The 26,155-nt window shown below is 57.4% G+C and overlaps 10 protein-coding genes across 10 annotated transcripts; 5 read left to right on the top strand and 5 right to left on the bottom strand.

Annotated features, from left to right (window-relative positions):
- The first annotated feature begins 728 nt into the window (after positions 1–728).
- B0I36DRAFT_92464 (fungal-specific transcription factor domain-containing protein) lies at positions 729–4,204 on the top strand. The gene is made up of 3 exons (XM_046163593.1): positions 729–1,162; positions 1,234–2,130; positions 2,189–4,204. The coding sequence occupies exons 1-3, from the start codon at positions 828–830 to the stop codon at positions 4,098–4,100; spliced, it is 3,144 nt and encodes a 1,047-aa protein (XP_046015519.1). The 5' UTR covers positions 729–827; the 3' UTR covers positions 4,101–4,204.
- On the bottom strand, positions 4,205–5,002 carry B0I36DRAFT_92455 (uncharacterized protein). Its single transcript, XM_046163592.1, has one exon. It carries the CDS (start codon positions 4,920–4,922, stop codon positions 4,308–4,310), a length of 615 nt encoding a protein of 204 aa, XP_046015518.1. The 5' UTR covers positions 4,923–5,002; the 3' UTR covers positions 4,205–4,307.
- A 722-nt stretch (positions 5,003–5,724) lies between these two features.
- On the top strand, positions 5,725–8,262 carry B0I36DRAFT_92437 (uncharacterized protein). The gene is made up of 4 exons (XM_046163591.1): positions 5,725–6,120; positions 6,194–7,361; positions 7,440–7,581; positions 7,699–8,262. The coding sequence occupies exons 1-4, from the start codon at positions 5,857–5,859 to the stop codon at positions 8,084–8,086; spliced, it is 1,962 nt and encodes a 653-aa protein (XP_046015517.1). The 5' UTR covers positions 5,725–5,856; the 3' UTR covers positions 8,087–8,262.
- Positions 8,263–8,579: 317 nt separating this feature from the next.
- B0I36DRAFT_360796 (Pex12 amino terminal region-domain-containing protein) lies at positions 8,580–10,250 on the bottom strand (the record flags this gene model as incomplete). The annotated part of the gene is made up of 2 exons (XM_046158382.1): positions 8,580–8,600; positions 8,853–10,250. 2 exons carry the CDS (start codon positions 10,248–10,250, stop codon positions 8,580–8,582), a joined length of 1,419 nt encoding a protein of 472 aa, XP_046015516.1.
- A 503-nt stretch (positions 10,251–10,753) lies between these two features.
- B0I36DRAFT_264583 (calcium-activated chloride channel-domain-containing protein) lies at positions 10,754–13,730 on the bottom strand. The gene is made up of 5 exons (XM_046151186.1): positions 13,388–13,730; positions 12,268–13,310; positions 11,768–12,205; positions 11,159–11,699; positions 10,754–11,104 (listed from the first exon to the last, which is right to left on the bottom strand). Exons 1-5 carry the CDS (start codon positions 13,447–13,449, stop codon positions 11,002–11,004), a joined length of 2,187 nt encoding a protein of 728 aa, XP_046015515.1. The 5' UTR covers positions 13,450–13,730; the 3' UTR covers positions 10,754–11,001.
- Positions 13,731–14,391: 661 nt separating this feature from the next.
- Positions 14,392–15,512, top strand: B0I36DRAFT_360794 (calcineurin-like phosphoesterase; the record flags this gene model as incomplete). The annotated part of the gene is made up of 3 exons (XM_046158381.1): positions 14,392–14,918; positions 14,993–15,074; positions 15,141–15,512. 3 exons carry the CDS (start codon positions 14,392–14,394, stop codon positions 15,510–15,512), a joined length of 981 nt encoding a protein of 326 aa, XP_046015514.1.
- B0I36DRAFT_92409 (uncharacterized protein) lies at positions 15,274–16,438 on the bottom strand. The gene has a single exon (XM_046163589.1). It carries the CDS (start codon positions 16,213–16,215, stop codon positions 15,559–15,561), a length of 657 nt encoding a protein of 218 aa, XP_046015513.1. The 5' UTR covers positions 16,216–16,438; the 3' UTR covers positions 15,274–15,558.
- On the top strand, positions 16,376–18,420 carry B0I36DRAFT_92379 (concanavalin A-like lectin/glucanase domain-containing protein). The gene is made up of 6 exons (XM_046163588.1): positions 16,376–16,653; positions 16,711–16,925; positions 17,004–17,176; positions 17,265–17,534; positions 17,604–17,716; positions 17,799–18,420. The coding sequence occupies exons 1-6, from the start codon at positions 16,535–16,537 to the stop codon at positions 18,139–18,141; spliced, it is 1,233 nt and encodes a 410-aa protein (XP_046015512.1). The 5' UTR covers positions 16,376–16,534; the 3' UTR covers positions 18,142–18,420.
- Positions 18,421–21,211: 2,791 nt separating this feature from the next.
- On the top strand, positions 21,212–23,214 carry B0I36DRAFT_347204 (acyltransferase ChoActase/COT/CPT; the record flags this gene model as incomplete). The annotated part of the gene is made up of 3 exons (XM_046156544.1): positions 21,212–21,254; positions 21,364–23,026; positions 23,088–23,214. 3 exons carry the CDS (start codon positions 21,212–21,214, stop codon positions 23,212–23,214), a joined length of 1,833 nt encoding a protein of 610 aa, XP_046015511.1.
- Positions 23,215–23,639: 425 nt separating this feature from the next.
- B0I36DRAFT_92357 (putative adenylyl cyclase-associated protein) lies at positions 23,640–25,810 on the bottom strand. Its single transcript, XM_046163587.1, has 3 exons — positions 25,540–25,810; positions 24,399–25,467; positions 23,640–24,326 (listed from the first exon to the last, which is right to left on the bottom strand). The coding sequence occupies exons 1-3, from the start codon at positions 25,581–25,583 to the stop codon at positions 23,883–23,885; spliced, it is 1,557 nt and encodes a 518-aa protein (XP_046015510.1). The 5' UTR covers positions 25,584–25,810; the 3' UTR covers positions 23,640–23,882.
- Between the last annotated feature and the right edge of the window lie 345 nt (positions 25,811–26,155).

The following is a 26,155-nucleotide window of genomic DNA, read 5'->3' as shown; positions in this document are numbered from 1 at the left end:
GGTGGGTTTGGAGGGTGGCAGCCGCACTAGCTTAGCCTAGGCGGCAGCTCCTCATGACCCTCCTCATCATGGACAAGCCCGCCCAAGTGCGCAGCCAGCCGGGCCTCTCCTCCCGTCCCGCCGGCCCCCCATTAACCCGTTCTCCAATAATAGACAGCCCGGCTCGTCGACCACGCGCCTGCGCAACTACCGCTTCCCTCCAGACTCCATCTCAACCGCCTTCTGCTGAAGCGGCGAGCATCCTTCTTCCGCCTCGTGGTATCACGGCCTCGCTTGACAGTTCCCCCGCGCCCCATGTAGCACAACAACGCCGTCGCCCCCCAAAGAAGCAGCGACCTCGACTTGCTGGCTCGGAAAGCCCGCCTGTCTCACCACCTTTGCTGCAGTGTGCTCGGCCGCGGAACCTTCTGTCTGTCGATTCCACACGCACCAGCGCAGCTTTTCGGCTGCGCCAATACTCACTACCCAGCGACCACAGCATCCTTTTGCATTTGTTCAAAACCAGACGCCAAGCAAAAGGTTGGTGGCTGTTCGTCTCAAGTCGTGCAGCTACTCTCCTCTTGCTCCCGAGCGAGGCGGCTCGATCCTTACGAGATTCGTGCGAAAATCTTCGTCCTAGGTTGTCCATCACGACCTCTAGCGCTGTCAGGCGCAGCACCGGAAGATTGGCACGAAGACAACCCACCAACGAGCACCGGCGAGCATTTACCCGCGTGCTGACAACGAGCTGCGCACAGTCCCTGTTGCCGTCCTCGCATGCCTAGATCAGAGCACCAGAGCGCGACCGATCGTGTCTACTCCCCAAGGACAATGTCGACAGCTGAATCATGATTTCGCTAGTCCTGTCGCAGTCTTCAGAGATTCAGACAGTGCTGCCACGGGCACGTGCTGACACAGCCATGACACTTATGCAAGATGTTGGGGCTCAGCACGGGACGAAAATGGAGGTCGACCGGAGCCGAGCGAGGGGTCTCTCGGAGGACAGGCACTCGGAAGATAATGACAGTGACCAGGGTGGTGATGGGCAGGGCAAGAACGATGGCGACTCCAACTCGGATGGTGGTCCTGCTCGGAAACGGAGACGTAGCCGCAAGGGCCTCGAAAAGAAGTTTGAATGCCCGACCGAAGGGTGTGGGAAGAGCTATTCCCGTGCAGAACACTTGCAAGTCTATCCACCAGACTCCCACGCGCGAGTTGTCAGCTGTGATGGACTGATGCTAACTTGCCCTTCAGATATCGGCACCAGCTGAATCACGCTCCAAAACAAATATACCGGTGCGATTTCCCGGACTGCAACCGCACATTTGTGCGCTTGGACCTGTGCAACCGCCATAAAGATCGACATTCGGCGAAGGGCTCAACATTGAGTCGGCGGGACTCGTTGGTTGGTCAGTCGTCTCCAGTCGAGTCCATTAGACCTCAGCTCGGCATGACGAACAGCCCAGCATCACCAGAAGCCATGCGCCCCTCTAGCGGCTTCCTCAAGACACAGCAGCCGGGCTATCAGTACCAAACACACAGGGATGGCAGTACTGGTTCTTATAGTCCGGTGGCAAACAGCGCTTCGGTGGGATATGCGCCCGCCGTGTCTACAAATGGGGTCGCGACATACCAGAGTCAAGAATCAGCCGCGTACGGAAACGGGCACGGAAGTGCCCAGTCGCCTGACACTCGCCGGCAGGCTCAGCGAAGCAACAGTGGCAACTATGGAGTGCTCTCCCCGGTGCCGACACAGCACGGTGCCTATCATGGTCCTCAGTCACATGCGCCACAATCTGCGCCCGCAATGCCATATGTCGCGCCGCAGAATTTTCCGCCGTTCTCCTTGCCTCCATCCGACTATTCGGCAGCGCCGGTGTCGAACGCGATGCGGGACTCATCCCATGGCTTTGAGCCCGATCCGGCTGGCGATTACGTCGATCCGAGCCAGAACCAAGCGTCCGCCGACATGATGCTCCTAGACCAGATTGGGGCGCAGCCGACAACGATCCCTGTCTTTGGTGAAGGGTTCTCCAACAAGTCACCATACTCGTCGATTCCTGATGATCTCGTGGCGTACCTGTTCAGCACCGGTGCTCCTGACGCGTCGCCCACCATGGGGCAAATGATGTCAGGCAACCAATACTCTAGGTACGTTACTCTGCTGCACTGTTGCGAGTGATGATGCGTGCTAACTATATCCCTGCAGCTATGGCGACTACCAAACACAGTATAGCGTGCCATATTATGGACCTGATGGAGGGCCGCTTGGCTTCTTTCCACCGTCGAACCAGCCGCAGCAAGTCATGTCTGTCACGAACTTGCTTGACCAGAATCTGCCAGAGTCTCTACTGTCTGAGGAGAAGAGCCAGGAACTTTTTGATTTCATCAAGGACAGGTTCCATGAGAACGATCACGCGCCAGTCGAGCGTCAACGCGACAACATACTCGAGGGCAACCGGGGTGACGACACTCACATGCTGAGTCGCAGGATGATGCAACAGTACATTGGCTCTTATTGGCTTCACTTCAGCGACCAGATGCCAATACTGCACAAACCGACCTTTTCACCCGACAAGACGCCAAACTTACTCTTGCTTGCCGTCATCTCCATCGGGGCTGCCTGCCTTGATCGAACCCACAGCCCTCAAGTGACTAGGGCTGGCGCTCAGCTCTCCAATTTCTTGGCGTGGCATCTCAGGTGGGAGATCTTCATGGATGTCAATTTCCGGCCACCAGCCAAACTCTGGATCTTCCAGACTTTGATCCTGCTGGAATTATACGAGAAGATGTACTCGACAAGAGAGCTCCATGAGCGAGCTCACATTCATCATGCCACGACCATTACCTTGATGCGCAGGGGCCGATCATTGATTGGAAGATCTGCAATGGACTCACCGCCGAATCCCCGGGACGACAAGTCTGGCATGAATGGATCTCGCCATTCGTCAACCTCGGCCCAAGCCCAAACACCCGATGAGTGGTGGAACCACTGGATCACAAACGAGACGACACGGAGAACGGCGTTTGCTGCGTTCCTCCTGGACTCGATCCATGCCACCATGTTTGGCCACTCGACGGTCATGGTCGCTCATGAAATGCGGCTCCCGTTGCCGTGCGACGACCAGCTCTGGAAAGCCACTAGTGGAGCCGAGGTAGGCAGGATCGAGTCAAACTTGATGTCGAATGGGATCAAGCCAATTTCTTTTCTCGAAGGCCTCAAGCGGACGCTGGGCCACCAAGAGGTCCGGACGAACCCATTCGGACGACAGATTCTCATGGCCGGGTTGCTCAGTGTCAGCTGGCACATGAACCAGCGAGACCTGCAGATCAGCACGTTGGGCAACGGCATCACGCAGGCGTTGGGAGGTCGTGATAAATGGCGGTCGACTTTGACACGGGCCTTTGATTCTTGGAAGACCGATTTCGACAAGTCGCTGGAGCGCATCGAGGCGGCAGCTGATCCCTACAGCTACGAGAAGCGAGGCGATTCATATGTCGTGTTTGAAAGTCGCAATGTCCTGCACCACTTGGCCCACATGGCCATGCACGTGGACATAGTGGACTGCCAGATCTTTGCAAGGGCCAAACGGCTACTTGGGCGGGCCATTGGTTCGCACGATCTGAACAGCGCGCAGAGGCGGATGAAGGACCAGTGGGCGCCATCGGCAAAAGCAAGGGATGCGACCTTCTACGCTCTCAAGTTTCTTTGCTCGGTACTGCTGAAGGAGGACACCAGCTCGCCGCAATCCGACGGGACCAGCAGCGTGTCCGGAGTACCATACGTTGCTCGAGACGATGTGCTGCTGAACCGGCCGTGGGTCATGTACTTTGCCGCCTTGTGCATCTGGTGCTACGGATATGCTCTGGAGGGGCCGTGTCCTAAGGCACCGGTGCCAACCTCACAGCCCGAAAAGGTCGAGCAGATGCGCAACTACCTGCAACGTCTTGGGTCAGTGAGCTCCCCAGAGGATCTGAAGCTGATGCGAGGGATCAACCAGAATAGTGCGCTATTGATGGTACTGAAGGACTCGTTTGCGTCGACGCGGTGGGAGCTTCTGCACGAGGGCGCGAATCTGCTGAGCAACTGCATCCAGCTCAACGCCACGCCGGCTCCATGATAGAGCCATCCTTGGGGGGTTAGAGGGGGGAAGAAAACGACCAGACGGGGGACGATGCCATGACGTGTTCTTGTTGCATTAGCCAGCGAACCCTATGATTTTGCGATGGTGACGATTTGGAGTGGCACGATTTTGGCAAACGACTTCAAACACTTATTTCTGTTCAGGCCGGGGCTCTACTTTTTGAGCCCGGTAAGCTTCCAAGTCTTACTGCTCATTTGGGCATATTGGCACTTTGCGCAGCCATGGCAGGAGGAATACCTGCCTAGAGATGCATTTTTCTTTTTTTCCCCATTTCCACATATATACCCCCGTACAAGGCGCAGCCTTGAGTTTGAATGTACAGAATTGGAGACGAACATGTCCGCCTGCGATGTCTCGAAGAACTGCGTGTGTGGGGGATGTGCCGCTTGGGCCTGCGAAACTGGAGATCTGGCGTGCTAACCCCGTTAGCTCCGGAGCTGAGGGAGACATAGCTCCGCAAGTCAGTGGAAGCGGACTGTGGGGGGGAGGGGGGCTCAAGAGCATGGCGAATTTGTAATTTGATGTGCGGACAGGATGTTCTGCTCCAATCGTGCTGGAGAGGACGCCTGGTTCCAAGCCGACAAAAATGAGTAAGCGAAGATACACCCGTCGCCTTGTCATCTCCAGGTGCGGCGCGCGTACTTGTGTGCCCCCTTTCGCCCCCGGTGTGGTCGTCAGGCTGAGTATGAAGAAACGACCTGGGAAGGCTACTGTGCTTAGGTAGAGGAGGAGGAGGAGGAGGAGGAGCATCTCGCTGGTGGTGCGGTCGGCGCGGCCCCACAGCAACAGCGTCAGCATTAGCAGTGCTGCTTGGTGCCCCGCAGCGACCTAGCTCACCCTACCGTACTTACGTACTTGCGCACTTAGAGAACCCTTAAGTGCGCGCTCTTGGCTGAGAAGAAGCAGAGGTAGACATTTGTCAACCTCGACAGCTTTTGGGTTACACCCGGAGGCGCATTCATTCATTGTGTAGCAGTAGGATCTGTACTTCGCGGAGAGCCCAGGCCATGCCCCGCCCTGATGACCCGCAGGCTGATTCCCGCCTCGGGGCAAGGTGCTGTTTGCTGTTGTTGCCGCTGCTGCTGCTGCTGCATTCGGGGTCGGCGATAAGCCTCGTTTCGCGCCATGTGCGTGCGGGTGAGCAGGTGGGTGGATATGGTCTGTGGGTGTGTGCGGAGACAAGGCGTGCTCCAACGTTTAGTGATAACATCCAACATCTTCCTCTTCTCGACTCCACGCCCTTGTTCTCCATGTACCCTGATCCTCCTCCTCGTCTTCCCTACACTGCCTTGGGTACGCCAAGTAGGTAGTCCTGCGCCGCAGTCCGTCTTGGGCGCTCTTTCCGATCGCAGGGCTGGCCTGGACAGGGTCCACAGCGTCCGTAGTCCAACCCGGTCGTCATCTACACGAAGACATCGGGCTGCTGCCATCTCGGCCAGCATCTTTCGACTAACAACACACGGCTAGCCTCACTCGGGTCTTTGCCTGCCGCTAATCAGCACCTGCTGTCTACGGGCATTATACGCCACGAGGCAGCACCGGGGCGGCTACTTATGCACCCCTTGTTCACAAGCCACATCCTCTGACAAGGCAGAGCACCCGATCCTTTTTTCTTTTCGCCTACAACTGGCCAATCTCCCCGGCAGGCGACGCCGGCTCCCAGGCCTCAAGAAACTCTCTCAAGGAGAGAGACCGGCCGTCCACGGTACCCCGCCAAGCCCAATCCACAGCCATGACACTCCTCACGGAGCTCCCTCCAGAAATCATTCAGCACGTCCTCGTCCATGTGGCGCCACAGGATCTCGCCAGTGTGCCTCAGGTCTGCAAGGCCCTCAGCTATGCCGTGCGGGACAACGCGCCGCTCTACAAGGCCGTCTACCTGGCCCATCTCGACACGCCGCCACCAGAGATCGCCCCCAACGTACAGTGGGAGCAGCAGCTCAAGGACTTTGTAAGACTACAAGTCGTCTGTGGGCGAAAAAGAGTGAATGATAAGGTAAAGGGAGCTGGCACTTCGTGCCTCGGTGCATTCCCACGACTGTGACGGGCGCGCTGACTCCCTGGTACAGAAGAAGGAGCTGCCATTCGTGTACGACACGGTCACCACGCTACTCAGAAACGCAACCACAAAAGGCTCGAGGGCTTCCACCTCGGCCACGCATCCGGTTTCTCGCAATGCCCAGGTGCTCGCCTCGTTATTCGCCGACGAGACGAGCCAGGCAGCATTCCTGTGCAGGTCGTCCATATACGAGCGTGCTCGGGCGGAGACCATCTACAAGTCCAACAGCAACAGCAACATCCGCGGCAGCAATGGTGGCCGGAACAACAGCAACGGTGGTGCTGCTACCGGAGGTTCTGGAAGCGATAACAGCAACGACAGCAAGGACGAGATTATTGAACAGGATCCGCGCAAGACGGACCGCATGCGCAGCGCAAAGCTGCATTGCCTGTACGGCAAGCCGGTTCAGTTCGCTCATCCAGAGTCCCACCGCACACGACAGAGCCGGATGCGCCCCTTTGCCTGTTCTCGCGTATATGACCTGCGACAGTACACGCCACAGACGCAGTGGGGACCCTTTATGGGTGGCAGCGGCACAAGCGAGGAGGGCGGCGACGCCACCTTGAAGGTGGATTGGGAGATGGTCGAAGCTATCATGCTTGTTCTCGGCGCGAACCTCGAGAAGCTCGGGCTCGAGTCGTTTCCGATATACAAGAACTTCTGGGCCACGCCCTTTGCGGGCGTGTGGCCAAACTCGTACATGGGCTTGCCGATGCTCGCGGATGACGATGACAAGGACGAAAATGGAGAGAAGCGGGTGCAGTGTGAGAACTGCTCGAGGCCAATCTCGATGCCCCCACAAGCCCTCCGTTCGCAAGCAGACGACGACGAGGACAGTGAGGAAGAAGTAGATGCAAATGGCGAGAGGAAGAAAAAGAGGCCTCTGGACGACCCGTATGGCATCAACGGCACCTGGCTCCGCGTCGTGTGCTTCCTCGACTATAACGACTTCTTTGCATACAACTTCGCCCAGGAACCGCACCCTCTACCAGCTGACGTGCCGCGGCCAGCCATCGATGTGGGTGAGGCCACGAGGTTGATCCTGATGAAAATTGCGGTTACGGAAATTGAGGAGCCTGGCCCTGACGACGGGCAGGATATGCCAGTTGTACACTTCCGGGGTATCTCGCGGTCGCTGGACGACACCTGGGACGATAATGCGAACTCCGATCTGGCAGGTATGATTGCTATTCGAGGTGTGTTTGGCCGGTGGTCGGGGGTGTTGGCAAACTGCTGACCAAATTATTGCGTTGCAGGCACTGTCAGGATGACAAAGGAAGGCGAGGTACGATGGACAACAGTCTCGATATTCGGGGGTATTGAGCGGTGGAAGAGCGAGAGTGTGCAAGTTGGTGGCGTCAAGTCTTCTCGCGGCGTCCTGGGAAACTGGTTTGACAGGTAAGCTTGCCGTTCCCAATCATGGCCTCCTGAACCCCAGTCACAACATTGAGGCCTTGGACGAGGCAGTATCCACGGCTGTATAGAGTCGGGGCGTATGCTGACTGCCACTTACAGAGATTACGACCCGCGTGGGCCCGTTGGACCTACTGCGTTTTGGAAGATTTCAGACCGGATAGCAGCCAGCAACCACGAGCAGCGCGTCATGCTCAACGACTTCCTGCCCATCATCGATGTTGCGATGGACGAGGACTATGAACCTATTACCGACGATGAAGAAGATGAGGAGGATGAGGATGAAGACGATCAAGAGGGAGAGGATGATGACGACGAGGCAATGGATCACAGTGATGGAGATGGTGAAGAAGCCGGAGATGGCGAGATGACAGAGGCTGATGAGGCTGCGCAGGCCGCCTTCCTGGCCAGCCTGCCCGAGATTGAAATTATCGACGGAACCGACATCGAGATTATCGGATCGCAGATCATCTGGACGGAGAGGGACTGACGATTCGGGCCGGTGCCCTTTTCTGCCTGCTCTTTCTTGGATGCCACATTTTACCATGAGTTCAGGAGTCTGTATATGCCTGGCGCCTTTTCTGCCGGGGCCAAATAGTTTTGGGAGCTTTCACGTCGTTCAGAGGCGGGTCGGAGATATCTGGAGGCGAGTCTGTTTCGTCACCGTTTCGTTTACCTGCCTTGAAATTTTGTCCCCAGGATCTCAAGAGATATCGTACCTGCGCTAAGTGTGTGTACCTACGTTGGTATACACGGAATTCAAAAACACTCAAGCAAGCCTGGAGGCCAGCAGAGTTCCCTACAGGGGCCGCGGTGGAGTCATCTAGCCTGGAATTTTGTGATGACAAAAATCACAGTGACCAACGATACCAATTTCCAAAAGCAGAGGTATATTGACATGTGCAGTATGTATACATTTGTAAAACTTGCCGTCAACATAACTATGCAAATATATGCAGAATTGCAATGCCGCGCCTGCCCGCTTATGATAGCCACGATCCGAACTAAATGTGTATCTGTACAGGAAGAACCGGGGGGGGGGGGGAGGAGAGAAGCAAGCGTGACCGAAGGGCACATGTATGTGCAATGCGACCAAGCGCTGTGCAGAGGCCAAGCGCGCCAAAGAAATCCTGACTTTGCTTCCCATAAACCTTTGATCATGTTGTGTGCTTTTGAATGTCCAATCCCCTCCTCCAGCTTCCCTTTCCTTGCCGAGCAATGTCTCAATGCTCGTGCGTAGGTTATTATTATTACACCATGATCCGCCTCAGGCCCTCGGTCCCGCCGAGCAGTCTGCGGCCCGTGACCGCACACCGGCCCTTGCCGCTCTCCCATTTCCCTTCCCGGCTGCCACTGCCACCAGCTGCACCAGCACCGCCGCCGCCACTCTCGGGCTCGCTGATGCTGCCGCCGGCCATGAACGCCTCCTGCTTCGGGTGGGCGCCCTCGACCCAGCGGTGGATGCACGTGTAGCAGTACACGACTCCCGTCTGGCACGCGGTCGGCGTCGTCATGTCGTCCTCGCAGATCGGGCAGACCTCGGAGTCCTCTGGAGCGGGGACTGTCAGGATCGGGAGGAGGGAGGGGGTTGCTATCGGGGCGTTCTCGGCGAGGGGATGTGGTTGTGGTTGTTGGGTTGCGGGTTCCTCGCTGTCTGTGTTGTTGCGTGTATTGGTGGAGGCGGGGTGTTTCGATGATGATGTTGATTGTGATGCTGGCGGTGGTGACAGCAGGCCGAGCCCGGATATTATCGGTGGAGGCAGCTCCAACGTCTCGGCGGCCTTGCGCGAGAGCTGCTTTGCAAAGTCGGAGGCGTACCACCACTCGAGGAACTTGAGCGCGAATATGCTCGTCGGGAGTAGCACGCTCAGACTGCCGAGCAGGCGAGGCCCCAGGGTGCGCGGGTTGAAGAACCCGCCGGGGGCCGGACGGCCCGCACCCGCCAGGGCAGCGGCGGTGGGTTTTGTGAGCTGCTCGATGGCGTGGTAGTCTGCGCCGTTCATGCGGCGGACACGGGTGCCGATCAGCCAGAGGAAAGGGTTGTGGTACTTTGAGCCGTCAAAGAGGTAGGCGAGGTTGAAGGCGATGATGGCAAAGTAGTAGGCGGCGTGGACGCTGGGGTAGACGTTGCGGACAAACCACTTGTAGTAGTGGAGGATGCGCTGCTTGACGGACGGGTTGGCGGGCATGCGCGTGTAGCTGGAGCCGAGCAGGGCGCGCGGCGCCTCGACCTCGTACGTGTCGTCGAGCTTGCGCTTGAGGTACGGGATGCCCACCATGACGGCGAGGTTCTTCCACACGTCGCCCGTCGTCAGCTTGAGCGTGTCGCGCACCACGGCCGGGCTGCTCGCCGCCGCGCGCGGGACCTCGGCCTCGAGCGCCTTTTCGCGCTTGAGCCCGTAGAAGTGCTCGGTGAAGGAGCCGCCGCGGGTGAGCAGGTAGTGCCGCTCCACAAGCACCATGAGCAGCGCGTACAGCTCGTCAAACGAGTTGAGCGGCCGCAGCAGGTACCGCGGGTAGCGCTGCGTCGCCACCGTCAAAAGGTATCGCAGTGTTGGGGGCAGCAGCGAGCTGAGCTGCTGCTCCGACAGCAGCTCAAACAGCGACGGCTTCTGGTCGTCAAACGAGCCCCGGAGGGCCGCCATGAACTCCATGGCGCCGGTGACCTCGCAGAGCCGCGCTCGCTTGTCGGGATGCTCTGTGCTCGCGCCTCGTCGGGATGGCCGCCACCCGAGGTTGACGTCGCAGGTTTGAGGTGTCGTCAGCAATCGTCGTTCGCGGTGGAGGTGGTAGGTCGTGCGGGCGGCTCGAAGTGCTAGGTGGTGGAGGCCGGTATGCAGCTCGTTGGCGGTCCTCGCGCTGATGGTCGCTGCGCTGTCGACAATGAATGGGCCTTGGTGTTTATCGTCGGGTGTCGTGGGAAGTGGGCAGTTACATCCATACGCTACGGACTTAGTGTACGTACGGCTGCATGGTAAAGGGTGCCCTGCCCTGGTAAGTGCCGAGGTCCGGGGAAGGCCAAGATACAGTGTCCACACTGTATTCATACTCCAATATGGTCTATCCAAGATGCCACAAGGATCTTGGCAACGTTTTGTCAATCACGCATACCATACGGCGCACCATAAATATGTAGTTGTATCCTTCAAGTGAACTCAAAAAAGGTCACGTTATGACCGTCCATTACTCGCTTTTGTGTTCAATTACGCGTCCACCATCTCTCCCACTCTTCTTCCATCACAATCTCTATCCCTCCACTTCCTCCTCGCTTGCAACGCTTTACAGTCTGGAAATATAGTCCAGCATTTTGGATAGGCCATGATCATGCAGCGATACTGGCTGTTGTTTTGAGTCTGGACCCAATCAAGCTTTTGCCGTCTTGTTCGAAGCATGCTACGTCCACAGTCAGCAACGTTCCCGTGGGCAAGGCGCGGTGAGACTTACCTGAGAGAAGATGTGCCGACCAACCTGCACGGTCTCATCCATCCCCTGCTGGCGGTGCCAGAATCTATAGGACATAATTAGCTCAATTGAGTCCGAACAGGACCCTTGGACGACTCACGCTTGTTCAGGGCTTGATCCCTTGACAGACATCTCCCTGGCCTCTTCCTCGAGTGCCTTGCGAGTGATCTTCTCACCGCTCTGCACCGTGGGCGGGATGGGCTTCTGGGTAACTTCCTCACCAAGGCTCTCCTTCAGCATACGCCGGCGCATAGCGAATCTCTCGGCCTTCTCCTTCTGCAGGCCAGGACTCTCGATCTGGCTCAACACATAGCGTACAGTAAATTGCAGTGCCAGATAGATGTGCTCGGAGAGCAATATACTCAGCAGAAGACCCCAGAGCTTAATCTCCCACGGCTCACCACCGGGACCCTCGTTCTCATTGTTGAAGAGAAACACGATGGCAGAGCTCACAATGCTACCGAGCCAGGATAGGAACCCTAGTGAGTTGAGCCATGGTCCGATGGAGTCGGCACGCCAGGGAATGGGCCGCTGGCTAGAGACCGCAATCTTCATCGCATCGGAACGCAGCTCTACCCAGTTGTTGATGAGGAACGAAAGTGGAGCAAGCGGCCAGATGCAGGAAAACAATGAAAGGTAGCCTGGCCAGAGAACCATACGTTAGCAATGCCCACTAATGCAGTTATCCAAATGTGCGGCGCCATCTTACCAAACTGCACGGCCATCTCGCGGAGATCGCCAGTCACATCGTAGGTCGCCAAGCTCGCTTCATGGCGTACACGCTCCAGAAAGGCATGCTCGCCCTCAGGATCCGCAGCAGCGGCTTCCTTTGACGTCATCTTCTCGACTTGCTGCGTTGCCTTGCGCTTGACAATCGGGACAATGGTCTCGAGTGCAAAGTTGACGAGCTGAGCTGTCACAGTGAAGTAGACAATCTGATTCTTGAGTCTGGCCTTGTTAATCTCAAAGCCCTGAGTGGTGATGGCGCCCTTTGTCGAGATCTTCTCAGCGGTGACACGGAAAATGTCCAGATACGGGGCTAGAAGGTTACCAAACGGCATGTATACAAAGGCCGTGAGGAACAGCGGAGTGTAGGATGTGATGAAATTGATAAAGAACAGTTTCTGTACGAGGGCAGCGTCGTGGGCTAGTCATCTGTATTAGAGCAAAGGAGAAGCAAGACTTGAGCTAGGCAGGCGTGACACTTACCGTCTTGAGTCTCATAGTTCTCTGCTTCCGTCAACTTCTCTGCAAAATTGCCAAGAATCGTAGAAAGCATTGGCAGCACGCCAGTCAGAATCAGGGTTGGTGTGAAAACTAGGTAGGTCTTGAATGGGCCATTGTAGATCTGTGAGATGAAGATCTCTACTGACAAGCAGAAGAGATACACAGCCCCGAGAACGACGAGACATCCCACGGCGAAGGGAATCTGCAGCAGTTGTGTCTTGAAGCGATTGATGGGGGAGTAGACCTTGACGGCCTCACCAGTGACGGGATCAGCAGCCTCGTGGTCCCACTTGAAGTCGTTTCGAGGAAGTTGGATCTTTGAGACGCCGCGCACGCCCCATTGGACAGCCAGGTCAACCTCCTTCTTCTTCCACCACTCAAAGAAGACAACAGTCCAGACTGAGTTGACCACGGCATACAAGAAGGTGTAACGACCAAGGATCAGCCAGGCGCCAAACCCGAAGCCAGCAAGCGCAACCAAAAAGTTGAAGTAGGACTGCAAAAAGGCGAAGTAGAAGGCAACCTTCTCGCCGAAGCGGTCCCGGATGTTGTGCAGGTCCTTGTCGGTCAGGACATACTTTGAACTCCATTCCTTAATCCACTGCTTGTTGAAGCCATGATCATGCAGAGGGAATATGGAAGCGACGTGGCTCCATTGCCCCGATCCTGGGGTGATGCCAGCACCACCGTCGTTCTTGGGTCTTGTGATGAGCAGGTATACCAACCGCAGCCGCTCAGCGTCACTGATGGGTTCAGCCTCGAAGGCAGCAGCCACGTTCTTGTCTGGCGCTGCGGCACGAACGCCGTAGAGCCAATCCTGGACACGCTCGCGGTAGATCTGGGTCGTAAGATACTGGCCAGAGGCTACCTTGACGAAGATGAGCAGGGACGAGTCGTGTCCATCACGAACTTCGGTAGCAAGGCCGACTTTGGTGAGGCCCTCGACAAGCTGCGTGAAAGCGGCCTCAGCCTCCGCCCGCTCTTTGGAATCGGTGGGGATCTTGTAATGGATGGCGTAGTCGACACTGTGAGAAGGGGAGAAGGTCAGCACGAGTCCATGATTGTCATGTTCACAAGACCGAAAACAGGAGGGGAAAATTACCCCATGTTCGTTCTGAGGCCCGGGTCGTCGCCCTTGGCGTAGAGGCTCCTGAGACTCGACATGGTGCCTCGTCTCGTGCTATCGCCTGTCACTCTCTAGGGATGTCTTTGTGAGAAGACGAAATGAGGCCTAGGTGTTGTCGCAGCTCGGTGCGTGATCTGGCAGGCAAGAAGAGGTGGCTTCCAGAGGGAATTGAGGTCAAGTGCACCGAGACTGGAGAGCTGCTTGGAAGCAGGCTGATCACTGCCTTGCTAGCTGCTGCACAAGCCTGAGACAAGAGATCTGGTATCCTTGTTGTGTGTGCAACACCAATGACCGCGACACTGTCGCTGCCAGCTTGATTTCCAAGGCGGGAGCTGCTTCTGAGCCCGGGGTGGGTTGTCAACGTCATTCTGCGATGAGCGGGGTCGCCTTTTGGGGAAGCTCTGGACCTGGAGCAGGCATTGATCGCTAGAGCCTCGCCCGCTAGGGGCGTGCCTGCAGGGATCAGAGCAGCACTCCTGCAATCCCCAGGGACGATCCGGGCGGTCCCCCTGCCCGGCGCTCAACTCAACTCAATCTTCGACTCGCTCCCTACGCAACGCCCGTCTCGCCTCTTCAGAAGTCAGCAGACTCTACAGTCTGGCCGGATCGTGGTGCTGCTGTGCGTGCACGCTGTCAGTTGGCATCGCGTGGCATCTCGACCACGAGCATGCGCGCTGGCAGGGATCAGCAGCTCTCGTGGGTCCCAGCTCAACATTGGTGCACGTTATGATGACATCGTCACGCACCGCCCTCGACCTTGGAGCCTGCCAGCCAACGAGATGCAATGCATGCTTGGTCCAGCCGCATTCCACAATTACTCTATTCAGGATCCTCTGTCTCGCTGTCCAGACACCCACGGGGTGACTTCCCAGAGGGGCCGCAACCTGCCGGCCCTCATCACCACCACCAGGAGAAATAGCGCCCTGGCCAAGCCCATCCCGCCCTCTCCAAGCTAGGTCTGAGGGCTTGTCAACTTCAGGATGGGCCTCTTGCAGCAGCTTGCCACCCGGCGCTCAAGCAAATGGGAACCACCGACTTTGCTCGACTGCTTTCTAAAGTCGCCGCTGCAGGCGGTTGTGTACTGGTTCCATCTCCTCTTCATATGGCTGCGAGGCATTCCAGTGCGGCCCCCCAAAGTTGGCCGCCCTCTGATCGTCGTCTGCATTTCCGACACCCACGATTCACTGGTCCCCAAAGTCCCTGATGGCGACTTGCTTATCCATGCCGGGGACACGACCAGTCTCGGTTCCGTCGCGTCCATCCAACGCCAGATCGACTGGCTGGCTGCTCTACCCCACCAGCACAAGGTGCTCGTCGCTGGTAACCATGACAACTACTTTGACCCGGTGGCCAGGAAGGAAGAGGACGCACTGAGGAACTTGAAGCTGAATCTCAAAGGCGTCCATTATCTCGAGCACAATGCCCTGGCGCTGTCTTTCAGCAATGGCCGCCGCCTCAATCTTTACGGCGCTCCAGGCATCCCTAAATGCGGTGGTTCTGACAACGCGTAAGTACTGCCAATTTGGAAGCAAGGACCGGCTGGGTTACGCTACACGATACCGTACTAATGTCATGGAACAGCTTCCAATATCTCTCTCAGGACGACCCGTGGAGAGGTGCGGTCCCCCGAGATACGGAAATACTGATCTCCCACACACCTCCTGTATGTATTATTCTCCCTTGATCGTGAAGGAGCTCAGCAGACAGGTCTCGTGACTGACAGATTAAGCTTCATCATATGGACCTGAGCCTTGGCTGTCCGAGTCTACTCGCCGAGGTATGGCGTGTCAAGCCATTGGTCCACGTCTTTGGCCACGTCCATTGGGGCAGAGGCATGCGAGGAGCATACTGGGACGACAGTCAAAGAGCGTACGAAAAGTTCATGGGGCGGCAGGCTCACGGTCCGATCTACGACATGATCCCTTCTATGGCCTGGATTGATGCACTTCGCTTTCTGTTGCTGAACGTCAAGGCTCTCTTGTGGCAGTGGCTCATGCTGGGCGGTGTCAGGCCGAACGGCAGTGTCATGATCAATGCCGCTGTGCAGGCAGGAAACACAGGGAAATTGGTGAAAGACGACCCATTCACGATTATCCTGTAAAACTGCATGGCAAGCACTTGACCATGGCTCAGTATCCAGTCCTCTGCTACTGTCTTTTTTGATTTTCTACACAATGGAGGAAGTCGCAGGTGTGGGCTATACCTATTGACCGGTAATCATAATCACTAGTCTGCGGTAACGTTGACAAGCTCAAGTACTGGGAACACGGACACGAAGAGGAGCACGAGGACGAAAAGCTCATGTGAAATTTGCTGCCGGCCCCAGTGCTGGGACGGCCATCCGGATTTGCAAACCATGGTCTTGGTCGCTTGAGCTTTGCCATGGAACACCGTGACTCGATCGTTCTCGGCCAGATCGTGTCCTTTTGACTGGTGCTTGTCATCGGCCTTGTGGTTGCTGGAGCACTGGACTGGACCCCCCCCTTCGCACGCAGCCCATCACTGTGCACGCGATTGAATGCAGTGCCCTTGGAATGTGTGTTCGACAGTCGACACGGGTCCACTCTTGGTACGCGCATCGATTTTCGTATCACTGCGCACTCCGGTAATTCTTTTTCGTTTAGTGACGAAGATGACAGGTAATCAAAACACATGATAACCAAGTCCAGAGAGCCAAATCCTTGGGTAGAGAACTTCGTATGTATCCCCGACGACCATGTCATGGCCCCCCCTTTCGCGGTAGACACTGTTCGCGACTTTGGGGGCCGACTAGATAGCCAATGTCTCACCTTTCTTTGCGCCATTCCGAAGGTCTCATCTTCATTCCCCGATCAACCAAGAGCCCAAAGCGATGATACCACGGCATTCTTTGCGCCTGGACAGACCAGCAGACCCCCCAAGGGCATCGACCCACAGACTCCCTGCCATTTATGGGAGATGGCGCCTCGCCTTCCGCTCCGACGCGTTTCCCTTTTCGATGCATCCTGACATGCTTGTATCGTGAGATCTTCAACTGGGAACGTCAACCACTCTTTTTGCTGCCTTCGGGCAAAAGCCTCTCTTTTCGATTCTTCTCCGGAGAAGCTTGCTCTCCTTACATTCATTGACCAGCTCAAAGCCGCCATGGCTTCTTCCACTCTTTCCAATGTTACTTACGCTCTTTCATCTCACTACGCCGGGGCCAGTCTCCTGAGCAGTTTCGACTTCTTCACGGGGGACGACCGCAGCAATGGATTCGTAAAGTTGGTCTCATTGCAACTCGAGGTTTGACTTGACAAATCTGACCAAGAACCGCCTAGTTATCTCGACGAAAACAGTGCAATGGCCCATGGCCTCGTATCTGTCCAAGAGGGAAACCATGTGCGACTCGGCGTCGACTCGACCACTGTTCTGTCGACAAACGATACTGGCCGGCCGAGCGTCATGCTCACAAGCAGGGACAGCTTCACACATGGACTCTTCATTGCGGACTTCGAGCACATGCCCGCGTCCTCGTGTGGTTCCTGGCCTAGTTGTGAGTGGGCAATCGCAACATGGTTTGCAGCAGGGGGGCGGGAAGGTCGGACAGCTAACGAGGATTTCTCTATTGTAGTCTGGGCATTCAACAACAACACCGACGCATGGCCAAAGGGAGGGGAGATTGGCATTGTAGAAGGCGCCAACAACGCCATCAGAAACCTGTACTCGGCGCACACAGACTCTGGTTGCGCGCTGCCAGAAGGCGGATTCTTGGGCAGCCAGGGCTCCGAGCAGTGCGATTCGCAGGTGAGTAGTGGAAGCTGGACGCCGGACGGACGGGGGCAGGTTGTAATCGGTTGATGCTGAGACCACCACTTTTGCTGCACCTCTGCAGAAAGGACAGATTGGGTGCAACTACGCAGCACCGGCCCGGGATCCGACATCATATGGCGACGCCTTCAACGCCGCCGGGGGAGGCGTCTACGCGCTCGAGTGGGATGACGAGTTCCTCAAGATGTGGCACTTTCCGCGAGCCGGCGTCCCCGCGGATATCCAAGTCGGCCGCCCGCAGCCGTCCGGATGGGGCCTGCCACACGCCCTCTTTGGTGGATCGGGCTGTGATGCCGACACGTATTTTTACAACATGAGCCTTGTCCTGAACATCGTAAGGCCCCCTCTGAAACACAAAGCATGCGCTCGGCATGGTAAAACATACTCACGACTTGAGACACAGAACTTTTGCGGAAACTACGCCGGCGGTCTGTGGCGAGAGACAGAGTCTTGCGGCAAGCTCGCGTCTACGTGCGAGGCATACGTTGCCGGACACCCCGAAGCGTACACTGAAGCGTAAGCGGCGCGCTTTCCCCTTGCTGTGACTATGGCTCAGCATCTTATCTCGGCCACTGACAGAGTTGCCACACTGCTCTAGGTACTGGGACGTCCGATACATCGACGTCTACCAGAAGAAGGTTCCCAGGGCAAAGAGCGATTCCCGGCCAGACTCGAGCTCCCCTCGCCCCAGCGCGAGGCCACAACTGGCTGCCCACAATGTCCTCACAAAAACCGTGACCCTCAGTAAGGCCCCGGCACCCACGACAGGTCCTCTCGGACTCAAGACCATCGGGCGCTACGTCCTGCTTGGGTGCTTCGAGTCTGATGACGGCTACCCGACCTTTGACGAGGCGATGAACTCGACATCGATGACCAACTCGATGTGTATATCGAAATGCACGGCCGCCGGCAAACGGTACTCGGGTGTTCAGGCAGAGTAAGTCTCTCTCTCTCTCTCTCTCTCTTTTTCTCTCTCTGCCATATCCATACCTTCGAAAATACTCTGACTAACCCTTTCCATGACGTCTGCAGTACCTGTTACTGCGCCTCAGAGCTCGGGGACGCCTCAGCGCAGACCCCGTCGAGCTGCACAACACCCTGCCCTGGCGACGGCTCCCAGTTCTGCGGCGGGCCAGGGCGCAAGGAGCTATCATACTCTGCGGCCTCGCCGGGACCCGCAGGAAGGTTCACCGTCTACGGCAATCTCGCCAAGGAGCCGCCGCCGCCCGACGCGCCGGGCAAAGGCCGCGACGGCGCCGACGGCGTGGTGGTGACCCGCGTCGCCTACACGGACATCTGCAGCGCGCCGCCGCCCAACCCGGCCCGGCTGTGCGAGTACGGGTACTACGCGACGCTGACCAACCCGGAGGAGGCTGGTGGTGGTGTGGCCACCGTGCCGATGACCACGATCACGCAGACTTGCGATGCCTGTGGGCCGAAGAACGAGAGCACAGTGACACTGACGGTCCCCGAGGCCGTCGTGACGAGCGACGTGGTCGTCACCATAGTCCAGACGGTCTTGCCGCTCGTGGATCCAGTGGGCACAACGGGATTCCCGTCAGCGGCGGCGGCGACGGCGACGGGGCAGACTCAGGCCTTGCTCGGCACGGCGTCCGGGCTGAGCGCCTCAATAGGCGGGTTCGGGACGCTGAGCATATTGATGACATTGTGGCTGGGTGTTTTGGGGGCAGTTGTGTTGTTTTAGAAGGGACTACATGGAGTTTGTGGTCTCATCGTGCGGTGGGCGGGTATGTTGCGGTAGGCGAATGATACTCTGGAACAGAGACCACGGGTCTTCGTCCGTTCCTTATGGTTCTACGACGAGGACACAATCACATTCCCTGTCTCTCATCTGTATATACTTGCGTCTCCTTCACGACTCTCGTTCATAAGCCTTTCCCTGAAGCCTTACCCAAACTTTAGAAATATAGGATAGCTTGACTTAGTCCTGTCATGAGAATGTGCGCTGGTGCATGGAGGTTTCTCTCTGACGATTGGGCATGTTCATGTCCTTCAGTTGGCGAATTCTGTGGACAACCTGATTATGTCCACTGATCGCAGGGGGGCGGCTAGCTCATCCTGGCTGAAAGTCTTGACTCGCTTGAGGGATGTAAAGCAAGGGGTAACAACAGGAAAGGAGAGTAACTGAGGAATGACAGCACGTGTATGGAGTGTTTCTTTAGTGCCACGAATTGGATCGACAGGGTCCAGGGGCACTCCAGAGAAAGTATGTGCGACTGGTCGATATCACGACTGGGCTTGCTGTACACGAGCCCAACATCGACTATCACCATGTGCCGTCGGGTGAAGTGTCATGACACCGTGCATGCGGAAATGCGTGGTGTTGAAACTTGGAGGTACGATTTTGAAGGAGCCCTGGATTCCCGCGACGACTGAGCCGTGTCAATGATCGTCATGCCGCCATGTTGTGTAGCGTACATGTCGTCGGATCCGAGCCGTGGGCAGTTTGACAGCAGCGGGCTGCCCAGGGGCGGGCGCCCAGACGATGGCGGCTCTGGCGGACTTTGACGGGCTGTGTGCATGGGCGGTTTTTGTGTGGGGCCCCAGCTGTATGTATGGAGGGCGCTTGACATGTGAAAAACGCTGAGCCGCTGATGTGATGCAGGCCGGCCTGCATGTGCACGTGCTGTGCCTGTTCGCCGCTTGCCAACGGCACATGCACGGTCAGACGATCACGAGCATGCAGAGCCTTGACACGATGGACGGCACGAGCCGGCCGGTGCCCTTTGATCTCCATCGTCATCCTCTGTTGGACGACCACAGTTGGAAGGCGTTGTGCTTGCGGTCCGTGACGTATGGAATGAATGGCTCAGCCACGGGTTGGACGAGCATACCCAGGCCAGGACAAGAGAACCAGGCGTCTGTCGATCACACTGATCAGAGCGTGTTAGTGGACTTGTGGCTATGTTTACAGAGACGGGCTTTCTTGCGGCCGACGTCACAACCCGCCGGGCCGCATGCGGTTCCCAGGACACAGTCAAGCGCGAGCCGGAGCACTGGGGGGCCCGCACGGTAAGACCCCACGGCGGAATTCGGCGTCGGTTTCGAGCTGGGCCATGGGGGGGGGGATGGGGAAAAGATCTGGAGAAGGGCCGTCTGTGGGGGCCGGTTCATTCGGTGCCATGGCTGCCCACTGGCCGCCGCACGAGTGGGCGGCTTCTTTTAACCTCGGCACAGCTGCGAGTAATGGGCTGGGGCCGTGCCAGGGCCAGGCCGCCTGGCCGCGTGCTGTTTTGTTGCAAGACTACGCTAAGTAAGAGAGAATCGAGGCTGGAGACCGATGCCCGTGCCAGAAGCAGGCAAGCCGATAACGCAATGTGTACACTTGGAATGCGCTGGTATCGCAGCCAAAGCACATCCAAAAGCCGTGAGGGTCTTGCCCCTTGTCACCAGGCAGGTCTCCTCCAGACGGCTGCGTCTGCTGGGGTGAGAGTCGATGATGCATGATGGCCCGTTGACTTGGCTGTTGTTTTTGATGGGTGTCTGGCCTGCCAGGCAAGAGGATACTTTTGCCTTGAGACCGATGAATGGCACGGCGCGGCCTAGGCTGGTTGGGGCAGCCCCTTCCCCGTCTCACCGCGGCTGCACGGCTCTCGCGACGGCCTCGTCCTCCACCTTTTGCGCCCGCCCGCCTGCCCGCTCATCCCCACGCACACTCTCACACACACACACACAAAACCCACACCCACTCCAAACATACCGGGGCCAGCCAACCAGCCAGCCTAGCCCATGCTATTAATTGCCGGCCACGCTGCTACCACACCTCCGTCCCCGTTCGGCCTCGGCTCTCCGTGACGCTTCCTCTGATTACTTGACGCCCTCTCTCTTCCACTCTTCTCCTTTTCCCCCCTCCTCCTCTCCCCTTCTCCCCATCTCTTGCGCCGACAAGCTGCTGGGATGTGGGCACAACTGGCAAAGAACAGGGTACCAGCTACCGCCCTCAGGACCTCTGCCCGCCATCTCCAGTCTACCTACAAGACCAGCATCCTTATGGCTCCCGCCGCCAAAAGGAGCAACAGCTCCCTGCCTCAGGGTAAGAGAATGCGCCGCCCACCTTGCTCCAATCCCCATTTGCCCGTAGCCCGGCTCGAGCGACAACTCCTACCGAGCGTCTAGCTAACGAGAACCCCACTATGCGCCAGGCTATGTCGAGGACAAGTCCAAGGGCCCCATGTTGAGATACCAAGAGTCGCTGCCCAAGCTCCCTGTGCCAAAACTCGAGGAGACAGCCGCCCGCTACGTCAAGACCCTCAAGGCCCTCCTGAGCCCTGCAGAGCTTGCCACAAGCACGAAAGCCGTCCAGGAATTCATCAAGCCTGGCGGTGTCGGCGAGCAGCTCCAGCAGAGACTCGTCGCCAAGCGCGAGGACCCCAAAACCAAGAACTGGATCTACGAATGGTGGAACGACGCGGCCTACCTCTCCTACCGCGACCCTGTTGTCCCCTACGTCAGCTACTTCTACTCCCACCGCGACGACCGGAGGCGGCGCGACCCCGCCAAGCGTGCTGCGGCCATCTCGACCGCGGTCCTCGAGTTCAAGAAGGACGTTGACAACGGCACTTTGGAACCCGAGTACATGAAGAAGCTCCCCATCTGCATGGACAGCTACAAGTGGATGTTCAACGCCAGCAGAGTCGCCGCCAAACCCGCCGACTATCCGGTCAAGTTTGAGGCCAAGGACCACAAGTACCTGATTGCCGTGCGCAAGAACCAGTTCTGGAAGATCACCTATGAGGTAGATGGTCAGCAGCTCAACACTTCTGAGCTGGAGGCTCAGTTTGCCAAGGTTTACGAGCTCGCCAAGCGCGCTCCCGCCGTCGGCGCTCTGACTTCCGAGAACCGTGACGTCTGGACCGATGCGCGTGCTGTGCTTCTCGATGCGTCGCCCAAGAACGCCGCCGCCCTTGAGGCCATCGAGGCGTCCGCCTTCCTGGTCTGCCTCGACGACGCTGCGCCTGTGACCAACGAGGAGCGTGCCCACCAGTACTGGCACGGCGATGGCCAGAACCGGTGGTACGACAAGCCCCTGCAGTTCATTGTCAACGACAACGGCACTTCCGGCTTCATGGGTGAGCACAGCATGATGGACGGCACTCCCACGCACCGCCTCAACGACTACGTCAACGATGTCATCTTCAACAACAAGCTGGACTTCAGCAACCCCTCTGTGCGATCCAACTTGCACGACCCTGTCGCTGTCGATTTTGAGGTGACCAAGGAGGTCGAGGCCGAAATTGACCGTGCCGTCAAGGACTTCAACAAGGTCATTGGCCAACACGAGCTCGCCGTGCAGGCCTACCAGGGCTATGGCAAGGGCCTGATCAAGAAGTTCAAGACGTCCCCCGATGCCTACGTCCAGATGATCATCCAGCTCGCCTATTACAAGATGTACGGCAAGAACCGGCCTACATATGAGTCGGCAGCTACTCGTCGGTTCCAGCTCGGCCGCACAGAGACTTGCCGGTCCGTTTCCGAGGAGAGTGTCGCTTGGTGCAATTCTATGTCCGATCCTACGGTATCGGACGAGGACAAGGTTGCGCTCTTTAAGAATGCGACCGCTGCGCACATTGAGTACATCAGTGCTGCGTCTGATGGCAAGGGTGTCGATAGACATCTGTTTGGCCTCAAGAAGTGTCTGAAGGAGGGCGAGGAGTTGCCCACCATCTACAAGGACCCTGCCTTTGGCTACAGCTCCTCGTGGTTTCTTTCCACCAGTCAGCTCAGCTCCGAGTTCTTCAACGGATACGGATGGTCGCAAGTCATTGACGCCGGCTTCGGTATCGCCTACATGATCAACGAAAACAGGTCAGTTCCATATGTCTCGCGTGTGGATGACAATACCAGATCACTAACGTCCTGCCAATAGCATCAACTTCAATGTTGTTTCCAAGGGCCTCGGCAGCGCCAAGATGAGCCACTACCTCAATGAAGCCGCAGGTGAGATGCGCGATCTGCTGGCTCCGACCCTCGAGGCTCCCAAGGCCAAGCTGTAAACGCGATAATCACGACTTGCATAGCGACCCCGTGGACACACAAAAGGCTCGCGCGCGTGGCCTACCACCGGCGAACACGAACATGACGAGACCACCACTACTACTTGTATATAGCCACGAATGATTGCGAGCCAGCTCCATGTCTTTTCTGTTTGCTTTGCCTCGACAGAAACATACCGCATAGACGTGGCAGCGGATGAGGAATGTAGGGCCACGCGGGCAACATCTCGGCACCAACCCACGAGAAATCTGTCTGGTAGCCTGTAAGCATAACCTATATAGATTTCCCTGCATAGAGGTCAAGAAAGAAGAAAGAAATAAAGCCCAAAGATCTGAGATGCCTGTCTTGGTAGTCTGTAGTAAATGCAATGTTCGCGTGCTGGCGTGATGGGTAGAGTAATGTTGAGAACTCCCGCCCCTGATGACAGCTTTGATGACTTTGCACAGATATATAGGAAAACTACTTCAAGTACCTAGTAGCATCTTTGCAGACTTGTCACGCATGCTTGTTCTGAGATCTACACAAGTCTATCTCACAGACCACCTCTGACCATATATACACTTCTTTGTACTGCCGCACAGAAAAGATGACTTTCTTCTAGCTTGCCGTGTTGAAATCCAAATTGCTTTCCTCCCCTGCATGCGATCCGCATCCCCAGCCGAGTCGTCTAGCCGGCATGCTCCACAATCTCGTTGACCATGTCGCCCTTCTTCTCGTCGTAGTACGAGCAGATCTGGTAGGGCAGCGGGATCTCCTTGTAGTCATCGTCGGGACCCGAAATGACATTGACGTTGACGCCAGAAGACTTGCTCGTGAAGACGCGGGTGCTCGAGCTCTCCTTGCTCAGGTAGATCTGGGCGCCGTCGAGCTGGTCGAGCAGGATGGTCGGGAGCGTGCCCATGACCTGCAGGGCAAAGTTGGACGACTTGACGGCGTCGACGGTGGAGACGAGCGAGTCAATGACCAGGGACAGGCGCTGTGTGTTCTCAATGGTGATGGCGTTGGCCTTGCCCTTGATGACAATGGTCGTCTGCGAGCAGCGGCTGATGAGGATGGAATGCGACATCTCTGCCTCGATCTCAATGGGCTCCGCATGCTTCTCGTAATTTTCCTTGGTACGATCCATGTTAGCTTCTGGTGTGATGGCATGAAATGTGAGAGCTCTCCGTCGGGGTCTACTTACAATCGTCCACTTGTTGCCATCGAGCTCCATCTTGGGAGGCTTCTTGACACGCATGCTCTCGGGCTTGGGCTTCTTGCCAGGAGCCGGGCTCTTCCCCCGGATAGATGAATCACCAACAGCCGAGCCTGCCCTCAGCGAGGGGTTCTTGTGTGTCATCTCCGATTTGTCGACCTTGCGCAATCCCTTTGTGACGGCATCGCCCTTGTTCAGTTCGCTGAAGACCGCACCAAGACCGCCTCCAGCTGCAGGTGGCGCAGCCTGCTCCTTGATCTGGAGGACAGGCGGAGGACCAGGAGGAGGAGGAGGCGGAGGAGGACCCCCGGCGGCAGGAGGAGGGGGCGGCGGCGGCGCGGCAGATCCAGACGACGATACCGATTTGGCGACCTCGGCCGCAGAGGGGCCCTTGGGGTTCCAGGGGATCCCGTTGGGGAAGTACTGCTTGACGTATTCTGTGAGATCTCTGAACACCTGGTAGAAGCTCTGGATCCAGGCGACCTGGTCCGGGTTCTTGTCCTTGTGCTCCTTGAGCACTCTGTTGCCAAAGAACTGCGCCGAGCCGAGCGACTCCTCGACGTGCTTGAATGGCTTGGTGTCCAGAGTGACCCACGCGAGGACCATGATGCCCTCGGCCACTGCGCTCAGCTGGGCGAAGTCGGAGGAGCCACGGTTGTTCTCCTTGATGTCCCCGACAGCGACCAGCGCTTCCTGGATGGGCTTGATGAGGGACTGGTAGAGGGCGGCTTCGGTGCTCATGTTGGGCTTCTTGGCCTTTGCGGTGATGAGAAGGAAGGTGCGCTGCTTCTGGAAGCCCTCGAGGACCTTTGCGGCCTGTTCGGCGATGAGGCCGCCGAGCTTGTTGCTGGCGTCGACATACTTTGTGACGGAGGAAGCGATGAAGGCGTCGAAGTCCTCGATGGACTCGGGCAGCTCCTCGACCGGCGCGGCCTTGGGAGCGGGTGTCGAGGCGGGAGCGGACGGGGCGGGGGACGAGCCCGGGAGGGAGGCGGGCTGGGCGAGCTCGGTCGTGGAGGAGGCGATGTCCTCGAGTCGTGACGTGGCAGCCTCGAGTCTGTGGGAGGGGAGGCGTCAGCTTCGACATCCATGGATGACGCTGGCAGTTGGTGCTGAGGGTGTCACTCACCTCTTGATGAGGGTGGTCAAGTTGTGCATGCTGTTGGACGCCATGGCGGCGGGTGGTGCTGGGCAGCTGGCACGCAGCTTTGGTCGTCGGTGCAAGGGACTGCTGAAGTGGTGGCGACAAGACGCACTGCAGAGACGGGCTGCAATTGTGTTGTGGGCGCTGGTAATGTATGTGAAGCTGGGTGGTTGCTGGAGATGACACTGTTGGGCTGTGGATCGCAGCCAGCCAGGGGCAGCACTAACTTAGCACCGAGTCCGTGTCTGGTCTGTCTTAATATGGAGCTGCCTGGAGCTGCCTGGAGGTGACGATTCCTCGGCCGGGGGGGAGGATTGAGTTACCTAGAGTGGGCCTTGCCACCTTTTACGTACGTACCTACCATCAGGTACGCTGCTGCCCTCAAGTGCTTCCACCAAGTACAGCCAATGTCACCAACCCCCACTACACACAATGACCAGCGTCGAGGCCGTCGTTGCCCTTGCATAAGGGCGGCTCTCATACTTACGTACCTGAAGGTACTTTGGCCGTCGACCCATCCGACCACAGGTTGCTCGTACCGGCCAGCCCGCATTGGTCTTGCTGCCCAGTGTCCCGCACACCTACCTCTCTATTCGGAGCA

This window comes from Microdochium trichocladiopsis, assembly GCF_020744255.1.
Source record: "Microdochium trichocladiopsis strain MPI-CAGE-CH-0230 chromosome Unknown B0I36scaffold_3, whole genome shotgun sequence".
In the NCBI taxonomy this organism is placed as follows: Eukaryota; Fungi; Ascomycota; class Sordariomycetes; order Xylariales; family Microdochiaceae; genus Microdochium; species Microdochium trichocladiopsis.
The sequence above is the reverse complement of the archived record's forward strand: the minus strand, read 5'-3'. Positions and strand labels throughout refer to the sequence as shown.